We start from the raw sequence: 18854 nt of genomic DNA on the forward strand, positions 1-18854 counted from the left end.
TATTCAATTCACTTGATAACCTAGGCCTTTCCAACATTTTTAAAACCTGCATTTATCTCAAACACACGGAATTTCCATATCTCATTAAATAGTTTCCCCATACATTTGTTCATGTTTAGAATTTCCTTTTTCTAAATAAGTTTATTCCTGTACATATTTTGAACTAAAATAATCACATTTTCCAAATATAACAATTTTCCCTAATACTTTTCTCATATTAAAGTACGAGTAAATAAAATCATATTCAGGCTAGTTTATGGTTTTGTTTAAATTAGCCTAACTGTTTTTTTTAATCTTCTGATATATAATCTTCTTTTCACATTTACTGCATTGTTTTTCGAGGCCATCTATTAAGGATATGGAAATGAAAAAAGCAACATTGCTGATGGAATTTTTTCTCACAGGACTTAAGTATCAACTATGGTGATAAATCCCCTTGTTCTTATTCTTGGTGATATACTTCATCACCATTGTGGGAAATCTTGGTCTGATTGTTCTCTTCTGCAATGACCCTAACCTTTACATTCCCGTCTTAATCCTTGGAAAATTGGCCTTTGTTGATGCCTGGATATCCTCCATAGTGACTCCAAAGATGCTGGTCAACTTCTGTACCAAGAGCAAAATTATCTCTCTCACTGAATGCAAGTTACACATTTTTTCCCCTTGCAATCAGTGTAACCACAGAATGCTTTTTGCTGGCAACAATGGCATATGATTGCTATGTGGCCATAGGTAAACTATTATATTATCCAGTGATTATGACAGATAGACTGTGCATCTGGCTATTAGCTTTGTCATTTTTAGGTGGCCTTTCTCATGCCACACTTCATAACACTTTTTAATTCAAATTAACCTTTTGTAATTCCATCATAGTATAGCACTTTTACTGTGATATTATACCATTGTTTAAGATGTCCTGTACTGACCCTTCCATTAATTTTCTGATAGTATTTATTTTCTCTGGATCAATACATGTATTCACCTTTCTCATGTTCTTGTGTCTTATTTGCTTGTTCTCTTTACAATTTTAAAAAAGAAGTCTGTTGAAGGCGTGAGGAAGACCTTCTCCACCTGTGGCACCCACCTGCTATCTGTCTGTTTATATTATGTGCCTCTTTTCATGTATGTGTGCCGTGGATCTGCACAAGCAGATGATCAGGATATGATGGACTCTCTATTTTACATTGTTATAATTCCTTTGTTAAATCCAATTATCTACAGATTGAGAAATAAGAAAGTCATAGATTCACTGACAAAAATGTTAAAAAGAAAAGAGTAGATATCATACTAATAAATGTTCTTTTTTCATTAAAACAACACAAAATGTTACAGGTTAGATGTTGTGACATGCTGATTAGTGTTCAAAGTTTTCTACATTTATAATTGTCCTATTATTTTAATAACTTAAGATGTTAGTGCCTAATAAATTCTTTAAAGCATTTGTTCATCTTATTCTAAAATATATAAGGTATTTAATCAATTGTTTATGTCATAGAAAAGTAATTAAAGTAGAAAACAAATGGAAATATTTCATGTTTGAATGTTCTTCAATGTGTGACTTTATAAATGCATTAAGTACTAAGTTAGTGGAGTTCCTCTGAATAGTTTATCATGTATTTGATACTCACACAACTGTAGAGCCTCATATCACATGTAACTCCACAAGTAGGCAGGTTTGTGTTTGAATGAACAGAAGTATTCCCAGAATTCTGCCTGCCATCAAAAGGTATTACTTTCTACTTTATCTGACTCATTACAAATCTTTAGTAGGGATGAACTCTCATATCACATAGAGAAATAAACAGAAATTAGAAAATAATGAGGAAAAATGGCATTAGAAGTAAGATATTAAGTCAGAGCTACAGTGTAAAAGATGCCCTTAGCTAGTATGCTTTTTAGAGACAGGCAAAGAGGCAAGTTGTGTCTCACTGTCTATGATGCTTTCTAAGGACCTTTCTAGCTTTGTTTGTATTTGAAGGTCAGTCTGAAAAACTTCACTAATTTAGAAAACTAACAGATTACAATGATGGTTTAAGTTGGATAGGCATAGAAAAGAAGAAAAAAAATGGAAAAATAGAAAGAAAATGGTCAATTTTTCTAGAATTAAAAATAGGCAAAAGATTAAGATTTGAAGAACAGTAGTATATTGTTAACAGTTAACAATAACAGTAATTGTTGTTGGAGTGTGTTGTTGACAATGAGGGGCTGTAAATGTATATTTGTTGTTGTCATTGTTCAGGTGCTAAGTCGTATCTGAATCTTTGTGACCCCGTGGACTGAAGCATGCCAGGCTTCCCTGTCCTTCACTATCTCCTAGGCATGTTCACTGAGTTGGTGATGCTATCTAATCATCTCATCCTCTGTTGCCCTCTTCTCCTTTTGCCTTCAATCTTTCCCAGCATCAGGGTCTTTTTCAATGAGTCAGGTCTTCGCATCAAGTGGCCAAAATACTGGAACTTCAGCTTTAGCATTAGTCCTTCCAATGAATAGTCAGGATTGATTTCCTTTAGGATTGACTGGTTTGATCTCCATGCAGTCCAAGGGACTCTCAAGAGTCTTCTCCAGCACCACAATTCAAAAGCATCAATTCTTCGGTGCTCAGCTTCTTTATGGCCCAACTCTGACATCCAGACATGACTACTGGAAAAACCATAGCTTTGGTTATATGCACCTCTGTCGGCAAAGTGATGTCTCTGCTTTTAAATATGCTGTCTAGGTTTGTCAAGCACCTTTTAATTTCATGGCTTCAGTAATCATGTGCAGTGATTTTGGAGCCCAAGAAAATCAAATCTGTTACTGCTTTTACTTCTTCCCTTTTATTTGCCATAAAGTGATTGTATCAGATGCAATTATCTTAGTTTTCAGAATTTTGAGTTTTAAGCCAGCTTTTCACTCTTCTCTTTTAGCTTCATCAAGAGGCTCTTTAGTCCCTTTTTAGTTTCTGCCATTAGAGTGGTATCATCTACATATCTGAGGTTGTTGCTATTTCTCCAAGCAATCCTGATCCCAGCTTGTGAGTCATCCAGCCTGGCATTTCACATGATGTACTCTGGCTTCTCTGATGGCTCAGATGGTAAAGAAACTTCCTGCAATGCAAGAGACCCAAGTTCTATCCCTGGGTTGGGAAGATTCCCTGGAGAAGGGGATGGCTACTGGCTCCAGTATTCTTGTCTGGAGAATTCCATGGACAGAGGGGCCTGGTGGGCTACAGTCTGCAGGGTCACAAAGAGCTGGATATGACTGAGAAATTAACACACACTCTGTGTATAGGTTAAATAAACAGGGTGACAATATATGGTCTTGTTGCACTCCTTTCCCAATTGTGAACCACTCAGTTGTTCCATGTAAGGTTCTAACCATTGCTTTTTGACATGCATACAGGTTTCTCAGAAGAAGGTAAGGTGGTCTGGTATTCCCATGTCTTTAAGAATTTTCCACAGTTTGCTGTGATCCACACAGTAAAAGCCTTTCATGTAGTCAATGAAGCAGAAGTAGATGTTTTTCTGGAATTCCTTGCTTTCTCTATGATCCAATGAATGTCAAAGATCAAATAACTTTGAGATGATACAAGGTTATGTAGCTCAGTGAGCGGATGGGAAGAACATGGAAATAAACAAGAATTTGGATGTTTGTGCCTTCAAGTCCTTAAATGTCCATTTTATCCCACTACATACTCTAAGAATAATAAGTTATTCATCTTCAGCTCCACCTTTCTCTTCATCTCACCACTGACTCTATGTATATTCTTTCTGATACCACTGAGACCTTCACCTTCATAACTACATATCTTTTTGATTTACAAAACTCAAGTTACTTTTCCTCCCATTCTGGGGATCCTGTCTTACTTCCCAAACACAGCTGCCAAATTATTCTTTGTATGCAGAACTCGGAGCAAATCATATATTAGACATTATAAATGTTGTCAGAATATGATTTTTTTAACTTCTGAGAAGATATTAATACCATTTAAATGACACTTATTTGAATGAAATGATTAACAGATTGTCATGATATTTCCTTCTACTTTTCGATATAAAGCAAGAAACTTGCTAAATGTACTGTGAGTATTTGTGTTAACATAGGGTTTTCCAGTTAACAGAACCAATATGATATAAATATATAATTTATATATACATATAGATATCTATCTAAATGTTTACCATATAAAGAGTTTTATTATAAGATATTGGCACATATAATTATAGAGACTGAGAATCTGCCCTCTGCAAGCAGGAGACCCAAGGCAATAGATGTTCATAGTTCAAAGGCCCGAGACAGTAGAATCAATGGTATAGATTTCTGTCCGAGTCTGAAATCTTAAGAACCAAAACCATCAAAGACATGAAAGAGCAATGTCTGAGACAAGTAGAGAGAAAATTCAATGATCCACTGCTTTTTTTGCTGTTGTTGTTAAATTAGGGAGAGGCATCTGCTTTACTCAGTCTATTGCTGCTGCTGGTAAGTTGCTTCAGTCGTGTCTGACTCTGTGAGACCCCACAGACAGCAGACCACCAGGCACCTCCATCCATGGGATTTTCCAGGCAAGAGTACTGGAGTGGGGTGCCACTGCCTTCTCTACTCAGTCTACTAACTCCAAACTAATCAGGTCTGGAAACACCCTCACAGACACACATCCATAGGTAATATTTTTCAAGATATCTGGATATCCCATGGCCCAGAGAAGCTGATACATAAAGTGAGCCATCACAAGTTTACCTGTTATCAATTTGGCATCTATACATAATTCCTTACCATATTTAATCTTCAAATAAAGACAACAAGGTCATAATTCTGCCTAACATGATACAACTATGCTGTGTACAACTGAAAATGCACTAAGTCTTTCCCCAGATAAGAAGGTAAAATCCTTAAGTGATGTTTACTCTTCTCCTCAATATCTGGGGACTTAATACTATGATGTCTAATTAACAATGCTTAATTACAATGATATATAGTTAATACATCTTATGTTATGTGACAAGGGATAAGGAATAATAGTGGAAAGAAAACAAATATATTATCTGTATATGTATAAACATACACACACACGTATTCTTACCAAAACAGAAAGAAAATACATACATGCCAGAGTCCAGCTCCAGCAGCCAGGGGATCAGCCTGAAGGGATGAGGTGTTGGCAGGAAACGATATAGCCTGACAGGAGGTAGGGGACTACATGTTTATTTCAGGCATCAGGTTCTCTTTTATACTTTTTCAAAAGCATTAGGTCAGATGTTTGACATTTTCAGTTCCCCCTCACCCAGATTATTGTTTCATTGTTGCCCTTCCTGCTTCAGCGATTCTCTCAGAATCCTGTTTACTTGTGATTACATTGTAACTCATGCTTATGTCTGGGCTGCATACCACATTCCTCAGTTTATTTCTTATCTTTCTAAATCCTGCTTGCCCCTAGTATCTGAAGCTCACTATCTCCTAAAAAGGCTTCTAGCTATTCTTAATTATTCCTAAACCAAGCTCAGCAAACTTCCTTTGCCATAAACATATCCCTCACAAACAGGTCTTAGATAATAGTCCTTCCCATGGCCTCAAGCTGTGGCCTACCTGCTCATTCTGGGACATTCTTTGTAAAAATTCTTAAACAAATGTCAATGGTTACTTTATAGATTATTTTCTGGGCACAACTGCAGAAGGCTTTGTGCTTTCTCAAGCTTCTCTCAAGAACAATAAGCATCTTAACATTCTTTCCAACCAACTCAACTGAAGAAAGGAAGAAACAAGTCAGAATCACAAGAGCTAACTCCTTCATCCCAGTCTGTGCCTGCGGAATGAGGAGAGTAGGCTGGGGCCGTGCCTCCATTTTGTCAGTAATGCCTAAGGTGGCTCCTGACACATACAGCAGCATTACTGTCTTCATATCTGTAACTAATGACATGGCATTTAAAACTTTATACATTTATACATTCTTCCACTACCAGTCATATTCCCATTGACTTCAGGAAGTACTGAAGCTAATTATTGCTATTTACCTGGTGGGGTGACACAAATCTAATGACCCAAAGTAGCCTGAGGCATTAGAACTCCTGCCCAACTGGTTTGTTAAAGTTTGCCACTGAGCTTAATCATAGGAAAGAACCTCTAAGAGAGGTGCTATAAAATTTTTTATAAGAGCAATAATAATTTAAAAGAAATTTCAATATCTAATATGATCTAAAATCTTAAAATCTAGTATCATTTCTATCATTTAGTCTTATTGTTTTGATTTCCATTTTTATGTTTTATAATATGCATAATATTTTAGCAGTGTGGTATGTCTATCTAATTTATAAATAAAATTTTTATGTTTAGAAATATACCAAATGACTTTACTGACATGAATGTACACCAAAAATGGTTTGGAATCTCTCATATTGTGAAGCAACCAGAAGTTGGAAAATAGGTGAAATACACGAGGAGATGAGACAATCTGGGGGAAATTCTAGAATGAAAGAAGAATGAGATCAAGTATAGAACTCAGGGGAACATTAGTATAATTAAGGAAAAAGAAAGAACCACAACTCAGCATATAATCTGTTCCAGCAGATGGAACAATCAGGAAGATTGAAGCAGTGAGTGTTATCACAGAAGCCAAAAGTTAAGATTTTCAATAGAGTCAAAGCCTACAGTTTGGTTAGAAAGGTAATTAGATGTTCTTTGGAGCAGGCATTTAGAGTTAGTTGTGACTTTACTGAGAAACAGGGTTTGGTAAATTGGAAAGGACAGAAAAAATCAATGGAAAGGAACCAAAACTTCCAATCTAATTCTCCATTCCCTTTATATTACCTGTTCTCTTTATATTATGTATAAGTAAACTTCTACCACTCTAGTTTGCTATTAATCTTTTAATTAGGTCTTGCTTTTTCAAGTTTCTAGGCTTTTAACATTTGATTCCCTCATGCTAATTCTTTCCTCATGTGCTTTGCTTATAAAATCCTAATTTATCTTCAAGGTTCATCAGGAATGACAATTCCACTTAGAAATCTTTTTTTTTTTTTTTTAATTTGTCCAGGTCACAGTTAACTTTGTTCACTATATTTTAATACAGCTTATTTATACTTTTTTATATCACAACCTAAATTGCACGGTAGTTAGCAATGTAAGTGTCTCTGTCATCACTAGGAGATTTTTATCAGAAGCATTTGTAAAACTTGAGAAAGTCTTATCCCCCATGCTCATATTCTGTGCTCACTTTACCCACCATCTTTTCCAACACCATGTCTATTGCAAGCACTTGATTAAGGTTAAACTGAACTGAAATTTTAAAAATAAAAAAGCACATACTGAGGATCTAGCTCAGTTTGTGAATGCAGGTTCCAATTACATATGACACAGTCAGTGACTTGCTGACTTAAGCATATATAGTCAAGACTTAAAATCAAGACACATACAAGTTGTACTTGATCAAGTAGCAAATGCAATACAAAAACAAGTACCATGTATACTTTGGTCACCTGATATGAAGAGCCAACTCATTAGAAAATACTCTGATGCTGGGAAAGATTGAAGGCAGGAAGAGAAGCAAATGACAGAGGACGAGATGGTTGGTTGGCATCACCAACTCAATGGACATGAGTTTGAGCAAGCTCTGGGAGATGGTAAAGGACAAGGAAGCCTGGCGTGCTGCAGTCCATGGGGTAGCAAAGAGTGGAAAAGACTGAGAGACTGAACAGCAACATTCTTGTATATTAGGAAATGAAAAAATAAATTTAAGGACCTAGGAAAGTCCTTAAGGAGGAGATTTGATTTGAGATGAGGATGGTGTAGTTCTTGGAGTAGAGAGGAAGACAGTGTTTTAGATGAGGGAAGCATAAGCAAATTAATTAAACAGGTGCACGGAACAATGAAGGGAGGCACATGGCCGAATGCCCTGAGGTGAGAGGAATAAAGAAAGGTGACAGGGAAAATACAGACAGACTGTGTAGCATCTGAAAAGACAAAAATTTTAAAAAAATGGACTTGTGTGAAAAACCAATGGAAGACCTTGCAACTTCTTGAGTAGGAGAGTATAATTTTTTCATTCACTGGACAAATATTTGTTGAGCACCACAAAATGTCACATATTGTTTAAGATGTTAGAAATATACAGGGATGAACATAACAGAGAAATCCCTTTCCTTTTAAGTCTATATGCTAATGGTGATTGGGTGGAAGGAGTGACCGACTGACTCCTTGTGATGCAATAACAAATAAATACGTAGCATATCGAAGGTAATTAATGGAATGAAGGTTCTTGAGAGTCCCTTGGACTGCAAGGAGATCAAACGAGTCAATCCTAAAGGAAATTAACCCTGAATACTCATTGGTAGGACTGATGCTGAAGCTGAAGCTCCAATACTTTGGGCATGTGATGTGAAGAACCAACACATTGGAAAAGACCCTGATGTTGGGAAAAACTGAAGGCAGGAGAAGAAGGGGATGAGAGAGGATGAGATGGCTGGATGGCATCACTGACTCAATGGACATGAGTTTGAGCAAACTCTGGGAAATAGTTAAGGACAGGGAAGACTGGTATGCTGCAGTCCACGGGGCTCGCAAAGAGTCGACACAATTTAGTGACTGAACAACAGCAAAGTGGAAGGAAGGGGAAAAAATAAGGTAAAAAAGATAATAGCAGCTGAGGGAAACTGAAAAGGTAGGAGAAACATCTCAGTAATTCATATGTAGGAATAAATAATGATATTACAGTTTTCAAAGAGGTTTTTAAAAGATATTGGGACAAATGTAAATAACAGAGTAAAGTTAATGACCCTGGCTGAACCTATCACATCTTTTAGTCTCCTTTCAAAATTCTAATAATCTTTCATAAGGCATATTAATTGTTTCAGTAAAAGGTAAAATTAATATTAGATTGTTTTCAGCTCATTTAAAATTTATGCAGATAATAAACAGCATTTAATAAGAATATATATAATAATTATCAAGGTGATCATCAAACAACTTTAGTCTTATAAGGCATCTATTTATGTGTAGGGGATTGAATCTCCCCACAGAAATACTCTCATGTCTGTGCAAGGAAATCCCTTAGGATTTGATGGAAAATTTTAACTTTGCATTGTAAGGAACATAATTATTGACTCTGACCTCTTTGCAGTCTCCTGATTTTCATTCTTTTAATCCCAAATGTTTTAGAGACCAAAGCTTATATTCTGAAATTCTGTAAGACCTAAGCCAAGAAGGAAACGTGAGGTGCTACAAAACATTCTTAGTGAAATTTAGGTAAGGGGGATATTCTAATTTATTTTTACTTTTAGTATTAACATCCATTTATATATTTATCTGCAATTATTAAGCATTTTTGGTTGTTACTAGGTTTCAACTATGCCATTATCTTTCCAGCTCTTTTCAAAACTGAATTGTGGAAAATTCAGGATGAGATTCAAACTGTTATTCACAATAAGTTTTTCAGACTCAGGTAGAACTTCAAAATATACAGGTAAAGATAAGAACTCTATTAAATAATTCAGGCACTCACATTGAACACTTCTAACTTAGCTGAATAATTAAGTGGATTATTTTTAGTACTTTAAAACAAATAACCAAAATTTTCAGTTGGTGTTTTTACTTTGATGTTTTGATTATGGAAAAATAAAACTATTTTGACCAAAGAATTCATATTAGTAAACCTAACAGTTAACAGTGTTAGTGGATCACTAAATGATAGCTTATTAAGAAGAAAACAAAATTTGTCCTCAAAAATTACATTAAGATTTAAAGGGTTTTCTCTTCTAAGTTTTTGAAAAACTAAAGTATAAAAGCAAGCTTACTATTATTTATTAGCTTTTATTCCACTGTGATATACTTCAGAAAATCTTACACAATTTTTTTAGAGTCCGAAAAATAGCTGATGAGTAGATTCAAATGAAAGGATACCTTCTTTTAAATTAAATATGTATATGGTATTTATCATAAAAACATTATTTAACATATATAACATGCTGATTTGATACGTTTGTATATGGTAATATGATTGTCACTGTAACATTTAGGACTCTGTCATGTCACATAATTGTCATTTCTGTGGTGGGAATAATTAAGATCTAGTCTCAGTACTTTTGATGATTATGGTAAATATTTTTGTCTACATTCACTATACTGTGCATTAGATTCCAGGACTTATTTATCTATTAGTTGCAAATTTGTACCCTTAAACATTACTCCTATTCTCTTACTCCTTATCCCCTAGTAATACCATTTTACTCTGTTTTATAAGTTTTGCTTTTTTAGATCCACATGTGAATTATACCATGCAGTATTTGTCTTTCTAATCACTTAGCATAAGGTCCTCCAGGTCCGTTCATGTTTTCACAAATGGCAGAGTATCATTCTTCCTCGTGGCTGAATAATATTCAATTGTGTGTGTGTGTGGGTGTATGTACACATACATACACACACCACACTATCCACCTTGTCTTCTTATCCATCCATCCTATGATGGACACTAGGTGTCTTGTCTATTGTGGATAATGTTGCAATAAATATTACAGTGCTGCTGCTGCTAAGTCACTTCAGTCGTGTCCAACTCTGTGCTACCCCATAGACGGCAGCCCACCAGGGTCCCCCATCCCTGGGATTCTCCAAGCAAGAACACTGGAGTGGGTTGCCATTTCCTTCTCCAATGCATCAAAGTGAAAAGTGAAAGTGAAGTCGCTCAATCGTGTCTGACCCTTAGCGACCCCATGGACTTCAGCCTTCCAGGCTCCTCCATCCATGGGATTTTCCAGGCAAGAGTACTGGAGTGGGGTGCCATTGCCTTCTCCGATTACAGTGCAGATATCCCTTTTATAACTTGTTTTCATTTCCTTTTGATTATACACCCGGATGTGGAACTTAGGGATCGTATGACAGTTTTATTTTTAATTTTTTTAGGAAAATCAATCTTATTTGTAATGGTTGAACCAATTTACATTCCCACCAATAGTGCATAATGATTCTCTTTTCTTCACATCTTTGCCAATACTTCTTATTTCTTGCCTTCTTGATGACAGGCATTCTGAGAGGTATAGGGTAATTTCTTGTGTTTTTGACTTGCATTTTCCTAAGGATTAGTGATACTAAATACCCTTTCATGTGCTGTTGATTACTTGAATGTCTTCTGGAAGAATACCCTTTTAGTTCCTCTGCCCACTTTTAAATCAGATTTACTTTTACTATTGAGTTGTATGAGTTCCTTATATATTTTGGATATTATTCCCCAATTTTTGAATGATGAGGTTTGAACATTTTTCTTTGTAGACTCTTCTTCAAAATTAATAGACTCAACTTGCAGGAGAGGTCACTAAGGATCACTGATAGGATTCTGAAAACAACTTCACCCCTTCTAGGTCACTGGGATGGAGGTAGGGCTGAAATCAATACTGTTTTCTCCTTGTAGCACAGCACAGCTGTCATAAGTACAAGTCACAGTTAACTTCAAAATGTCTATAATTTAATAAGCAAATTGTGCCTTCAAATATAAAAAGGTAGATTATACATAAGACATTCTAGATTGTGTTGCATATACAAGACATGCTTGAGAGCAGACAAAATGGAGATCAGTGTGATCTGGGGCATTTAGTTAAAACTTTCTTAAATAGCCTTACATGTAAATTATGCTTTATATAAAAAGAGTAAATGATTCAGATACATGGGTAAAAGCACCAGAAATAATCATGGACAGAGTCAGTATTTATGGAAATAGGTATGACACTGGGAAAAGGAATAAAAGATATGCTAATCAATGGATATATAATTCCTTAGCTACCAAAGAATACTGTTGTTTTTTTTTTTAAGAATACTGTTTTTAAAACTGAATAGGGAATAGTCCTCCCCTTAATCTTAGTAATCTTCATGCAACTCCTAAGGCAAAACTTTAACCTGTCTATTGTATTTTTTTTTTCAAACAGGCACTCCATGGGGAGATTGTATGAAAACTTTTGCTCAATGAAAAACATATATATAAAGAAAAATTGATTTAAAATTTATTCTAAAAAATTTTAAATACTAACATTGAACTTATTTGAGGACACTGAAGCAAATATGGATACTTTAAATTTGCACACTGTACTTGTACAATTTCATAAAGACAAACTTTTCCCACTGTAAGCATCCTCCCTGGAATTATCAATACATTCTCATGAACCTGAGGTTTAGATTTGAGGTCATAGAGGCTGACATGTTAGAAGTCTGTGTGCCTGTATCACAGAGACAGTAGGAGAATCTGAAGAAGAAGCTCTTCTCTTTGCTGTAAAAATAAAAATTTTGAAGATAAAATAATACATGCTCTAAATTAGAATCTTATATTTCCATAATTCTTATCTCAACAAATAAGGTAGAGATGGCTGAGAATAACTGCTCCTTGGCAACTGAATTTATCCTCATAGGATTTACAGAACACCCAGATCTGAGGATTCTTCTGTTTCTGGTGTTCTTTATCATCTTTCTGATCACCATGGTGGGGAATCTTGGTCTCGTGGCATTGATAGTAACAGAGCAATGTCTTCATACACCAATGTACATCTTCTTGGGTAATCTTGCTCTGATGGATTCCTGTTGTTCCTGTGCCATCACCCCCAAAATGTTGGAGAACTTCTTTTCTAAGGACAAGATGATTTCTCTCTATGAATGCATGGTACAATTTTATTTTCTCTGTCTTGCTGAAAGTGCAGACTCCTTTCTCCTGGCAGCAATGGCTTGTGATCGCTTTGTGGCCATCTGCAAACCACTGCAGTACCACATCATGATGTCACAGAAACTCTGCATTCAGATGACCACAGGGGCATACGTAGCTGGAAACCTGCATTCCATGATTCACGTAGGGTTTCTGTTTAGGTTAACTTTCCGTGGGTCTCATCAAATCAATCACTTTTTTTGTGATGTTCTTCCACTATACAGACTCTCCTGTGTGGACCCTTATATCAATGAATTAATGATATTTATCTTTGGAGGATCAGTTCAAATATTCACTATTACCATAGTAATAATTTCTTACCTTTATATCATTTTCACAATTTTCAAGATGAAATCTAAAGAAGGAAGAAAGAAAGCTTTATCTACTTGTGCATCCCACTTTCTCTCTGTTTCAATATTCTATGGTTCTCTTCTCTTCACGTACATTCAACCGAATTCAGTTAATGAAGAAGACAAAGATTTACCTGTTGCTATTTTTTATACTCTAGTGATTCCTTTATTAAACCCTTTTATTTATAGTTTAAGAAATAAGGAAGTAATAAATGTTATGAAAAAAATTATGAACATATCATAACATTCTGAAACAATTACCATGCCATGTGGACAGCTGATTGCAATTTGAGAAAACTTTTTTCAAAATCAAAGAATATTGAGAAAATGGGAAATGACAACTTTCAATATAAAATATTAAATTAGTAAAATATGATTAGTTTCTGAGATGAATAAACAAGTTCAGAAATGAGACTTTCTGCTAAAATGCACTCCAAAATATAAGCTACTAGTTTTCATCAGGGATAAACTAAATAATGCTCCTGAGTAACACAAAACTGTGTTCCATTACGATTAGTTCCAACAGTTACGATTAGTTTCAGAGTATAATAGTTACAATATTGCTGGCAAATTTCTGCAATTGGAAGCCATAATCTAACGAACTCCTCATACCTCAAGTTCTCAAAAATTAATTCCTTCTTAGGCAATACTGTGTGACAGAAGTAAGCTATATATTTCCATTTGAATATAAATTTTGAATTTAAGATATTATATTTGAATACGAATTCACATAAAACATGCAATTCATGGGGTCGCAAAGAGTCAGACACAACTGAGCGACTGAACTGAATTGAACTGAACACATATATATGGAATCTAGAAAGATGGTACTAATGAAATTATTTGCAGGGCAGCAGTGGATACACAGACATAGAGAACAGACTTATGGGCATGGAGGTGGTGGAGAAAGGAGAGGGTGAGATGTATGGAGAGAGTAACAAGGAAACCTTCATTATCATATGTAAAATAGATAGACATATAGTAAACAGGAATTTGCTGTATGACTCAGGAAACTCAAACAGGGGCTCTATAAAAGCCTATAGGGGATGGGATGGGAGGGAGGTTCAAGAGGGAGGAACATAAGTGAATCTATAGTTGATTACCAACAAAATTCTGTAAAGCAATTATTATTCAATTAAAAAATAAATTGAAAAAAAGAGGGACAGACTCAGCTCAAAGCCCAGTCCTCCTGGTTCTGATTCAGCAACTTGGGATTATATACCCCTCCCTACCCCCAGAAATTGAGCAAAGAGCAAGTTCAATCTCACAACCAGTGTAGGCTCTAGAAACTACATCTTTAGCCCCACCTTGTACAAAATTACTACTCTGCTTATTTAATTATATGCAGAGTTCATCATATGAAACGCTGGGCTGGATGAATCACAAGATGGAATCAAGATGGCTAGGAGAAATATCAACAGCCTCAGATATGTAGATAATATCATTCTAATGGCAGAAAGTGAAGAGGAACTAAAAAGCCTCCTGATGAGACTCAGAGAGGAGAGTGAAAAAGCTGACTTAAAACTCAACATTCAAAAAACAAAGATCATGGCATGTGATCCCATCACCTCATGGTAAATAGCAAAAAAGTGGAAACAGTAACAGATTTTATTTTCTTTGACTCCAAAAAACTGAAGACTGTGATTGCAGCCATGAAATGAAAAGATGCTTGCTCCTTGGAAGGAAAGCTATGATAAACCTAGACAGTGTATGAAAAACCAGAAACATCATTTTGCTAACAAAGGTGCATATATATAGTCAAAGCTACGTTTTTTCCAATAGTCACGTATGGATGTGACAGTAGGACCATAAAGAAGACTGAGTGCTTAAGAATTGATGCTTTCAAATTGTGGTCCTGGAGAAGTCTCTTGAAAGTCCCTAGGACTGCAAGAAGATCAAACCGGTCAATCCTAAAGGAAATCGATCCTGATTATTCACTGGAAGGATTGTCGCTGAAGCTGAAGCTCCAATACAATGGCTAGCTGATGTGAAAAGTCGACTCATTAGAAAAGACCCTGATGTTGGGAAAGACCGAGGAGAGGTGGGGAAGGGGGCAACAGAGAATGAGATGGCTGGATAGCATTACCAATTCAATGGACATGAATTTGAGCAAATGCCAGGAGATAGTTGGAGGACAGAGGAACCTGGCATGTTACAGTCCCTGGAGTCTCAAAGGGTTAGACAGGACTTAGTGACTGAACACCAATAGCAAAATTTATTTCCACCCTCCAAAACAGACCCCTTTTATTATATTAAGGAGGAAATAAAATTAAGAGAACTCTTAAGTGCAAGGTTTCATTTCAACTCTCTTCCCCCATAATATCACTTTATAATTTCTGACTGCTAGAAGGCAATGGCACCCCACTCCAGTACTCTTGCCTGGAAAAGCCCATGGATGGAGGAGCCTGGTAGGCTTCAGTCCATGGGGTCACTGAGTCGGACATGACTGAGCGACTTCACTTTCACTTTTCACTTTCATGCATTGGAGAAGGAAATGGCAACCCACTCCAATGTTCTTGCCTGGAGAATCCCAGAAACAGGGGAGCCTGCTGGGCTGCTGTCTATGGGGTCTCACAGAGTCGGACACAACTGACTGACTTAGCAGTAGTAGCAGCATTCTTTTCATTTACTCCATGGATCAGACACCACCCAGTGAGGATATGGAAAAAGAAAATGCAATATTACTGACAGTTTATTTTTATTTTCACAGGACTTACATACCAACCAAATGGCAGATCCTCTTGTCATTGGTGTTCTTTGTGATATATCTCGCCACTATTGCGAGGACCTTTGATCTGACTGCTCTGTTATGGAATGACCCCCCACCTTCACATGCCTATGTACTTATTCCTTGAGAATCTGGCCTTTGCAGATTTCTAGATATCATCCACAGTGACCATCCTGCCCCCAGCCAGTTGCTAGAGAATCTCTTTGCCAAGAGCAAAATGATCTCTCTCACTTAATGCAAGATACAATTTTTTCCTTTGCAATCAGAGCAACCACAGAATGGTTTTTGCAAGCAACTATGACGTATGATCACTACGTGGCCATATGCAAACCATTACTTTATGCAGTAAATATGATCAATAGACTATGTAACCGGCTGCTACTTTTGTCATTTTTAGGTAGCCTTGTTCATGCCATACTTCATCGTGTTTTTAAATTCAGATTGTGTGTGTTAGTTGCTCAGTTGTGTCTTGATTCTTTGCAACCCCATGGGACTGTAGCCCACCAGGCTCTTCTGTTCATGGGACTCTCCAGGCAAGAAGACTGGAGTGGGTTGCCGTTTCCTCCACCAGGGAATCTTCCTGACCCAGGGATCAATGTCTCCTGCATTGACAGGCAGATTTTTACCATTAGCACCAAAGTCAGATTAACCTTCTGTAATTCTATAATGTAGTACATATACTGTGACATTGTTTAAGATTTCATGTTCTGACCTCTGCATTAATTTTCTGATTGTATTTATTTTCTCTGGATCAATACAGGTGTGCATCATTCTGACTGTTCTTTTCCCTTATAAAGTTGTTCTGTTTACAATATTAAAGAAGAATTCTGTACAATGCATGTGTGAATCTGTGTGAGTGCACACCCAGTTGTGTCTGACTCTGCGACCCCATGGACAGTAGCCTGCCAGGCTCTTCTGTCCATGGAATTTTTGCTGTTTCCTTCTCCAGGGGATCTTCCTGAACCACAAATCCAATGAGCATCTCTTGCATCTCCTGCATTGGCAGGCAGGTTCTTTACCAGCTGAGCCACCAGGGAAGCCTGTACAAAGCATAAGGAAAGCCTTTTACACATCTCCTAACTATCTCTTTATACTCTGACCCTCTATTCTCCATGTGTGTGCTCCCTGGATCTGCAGAAGCAGATGTTCAAGATACCATGGACACTCTATTTGTGAACTGTCATAATTCCTTTGTTAAATACAGTCATCTAGTCTGAGCAATAAGAAAATCATAGATTCTCTGGCAAAATGTTAAAGAAAAATGTTTAGATCTCATACTAATGTGTTCTTCATTCATTAGAAGTCACATAAGTGTGCAGATTAGATATGTATTGATTAGTGTTCAAAGTTTTTCATTTATAATTGCCCTAGAATTTTAATGACTGAAAGACAGAGTATTAATAAATATATTAAAATATATGAATGTGTGCATGCGTGCATGCTAAGTTGCTCCAGTTGTGTCCGACGGTTTGCGACCCTAGGGACCATAGCCCCCCAGGCTCCTCTGTTTATGGAATTCTCCAGGTGAGAATACTGGAGTGAGTTGCCATGCCCTTCTCCAGGGGATCTTCCCGACCCAGGAATCAAACCTGAGTCTCTTACATCTAACCTGCATTGGTCGGTAGGTTCTTTACCACTAGTGCCACCCGGAAAGACCAAATTATCCCAAAATATCAAAGCCATAGAAAAACTTAATTGAGTGTTCGAGTTAAATTAAAGTAATTAAAGAGGAAAACAACATATTATACACAGATGTTCTCAATGTGGCTTCATAAATGCGTTATGCACTACAATAGTGCAATTGCTCTAGACTCAATTCTCATATTACACAGATAAATCAGCAGAAATGAGAAGATAAAAAGAAAAAATGAGAAAGGAGTTAAATAAATGAAAGTCAGAACAAATTATAAGAGGATGTTTTTAGCCCAGTGGGTGTCCATAAATAATGAGAAGAGGGGAGCTGCCTCTCATTGTCCATGATACCTTGAAAGACACTGTCTAGTTTTCTTGTGTGTTATACAGTAATCTGAAAAGCTTCACTAATTCAGAAAGCTAAGAGATGAAGTTTCAGATTTAATTGATGGGCATAGAGAAGAAAAGTGAAGTGGCAGAATAGGAAGGAAATGGGCTCAACCTTCCTACAATTTAGAAATGATGAAACTGATAAGAAAAAGGAAGTAATATGGAAAAGTTATTGGAATATATTGTTGAGTAACAGAGGCTTCAAATGCATATTACCGAAGTTCAAATAATTGTAAGATGATATGATATCATCTTATCATATCATATGAGTAGCTGGGAAAGATAAAATGAACCAGGAGCTTGCATGATTTGTGCCCCTGAAGTGCTTAAATGTCATCTTTTGTCCGACTTTATACTCTGATAATATGTGATTTATCTTCAGGTCCATTTCTTTCCTTCCAATCTCACCACTGAATCCATACACATTCCTATTGACACCACTGAGGACCTAAAATTACTCACATTTGTCATTTGTAACAGTTTTGTTACTTCTTTTATGTCATGTTGATATTCTCTTACTTCCCAAACATTACTGTTAGATTATTCTTTATAAACAGAATTCTGATTAAATAATATTCCTCTTCAATAACTTTTGATGGATTGCCATTGCCACCAGACTATGCATGTATATATGGTATACATATGCAGAACTTCATATATGAATGTTCAATTTGTTAAGATCTATGCAAAGAGTCGGACATGACTGAGTGACTGAACTGAACTGAACTGAATGTATAGATAACATGATAAACACACACACACACACTACTCTGAATTTGCTGATATTATTTGAGCATTTTTCTTCCAAATTTAACTCTGAAATCTCTGCTTCCACAGTTTTCCTAATGGACCATATGTTATACCAAAATTAATTATTGAAAGTCTCAGGACAAAACTTTCTTTCTGGTACATGTTTTATTTTCATACAGGTCTCTCCACTGAGAATGCTCCCTCTAGGTGTCTATCTTCATCTCCAATTGAAATGGTCCTTCCTTCAAAGTTTAAATGTTACAGTTTTGTTTCCACAAATGATCTTGTGTAATAGTGTAATACTTATTTTTAGCCTATATGTTTTTTTAGATTACAGTTTACAAGTCTCGCTATTCTTTAA

General features: G+C 36.2%; 1 protein-coding gene and 2 pseudogenes across 1 annotated transcript; all 3 read left to right on the forward strand.

Moving 5' to 3' along the window:
• The first annotated feature begins 358 nt into the window (after nucleotides 1–358).
• Nucleotides 359–1279, forward strand: LOC102272608 (olfactory receptor 5H2-like; annotated as a pseudogene).
• Nucleotides 1280–12310: 11031 nt separating this feature from the next.
• On the forward strand, nucleotides 12311–13237 carry LOC102272321 (olfactory receptor 5K1). Its single transcript, XM_005905420.1, has one exon. The coding sequence runs from the start codon at nucleotides 12311–12313 to the stop codon at nucleotides 13235–13237; it is 927 nt and encodes a 308-aa protein (XP_005905482.1).
• Nucleotides 13238–15653: 2416 nt separating this feature from the next.
• On the forward strand, nucleotides 15654–18854 carry LOC102272033 (olfactory receptor 5H1-like; annotated as a pseudogene).

This window comes from Bos mutus, chromosome 1, assembly GCF_027580195.1.
Source record: "Bos mutus isolate GX-2022 chromosome 1, NWIPB_WYAK_1.1, whole genome shotgun sequence".
Taxonomy (NCBI): Eukaryota; Metazoa; Chordata; class Mammalia; order Artiodactyla; family Bovidae; genus Bos; species Bos mutus.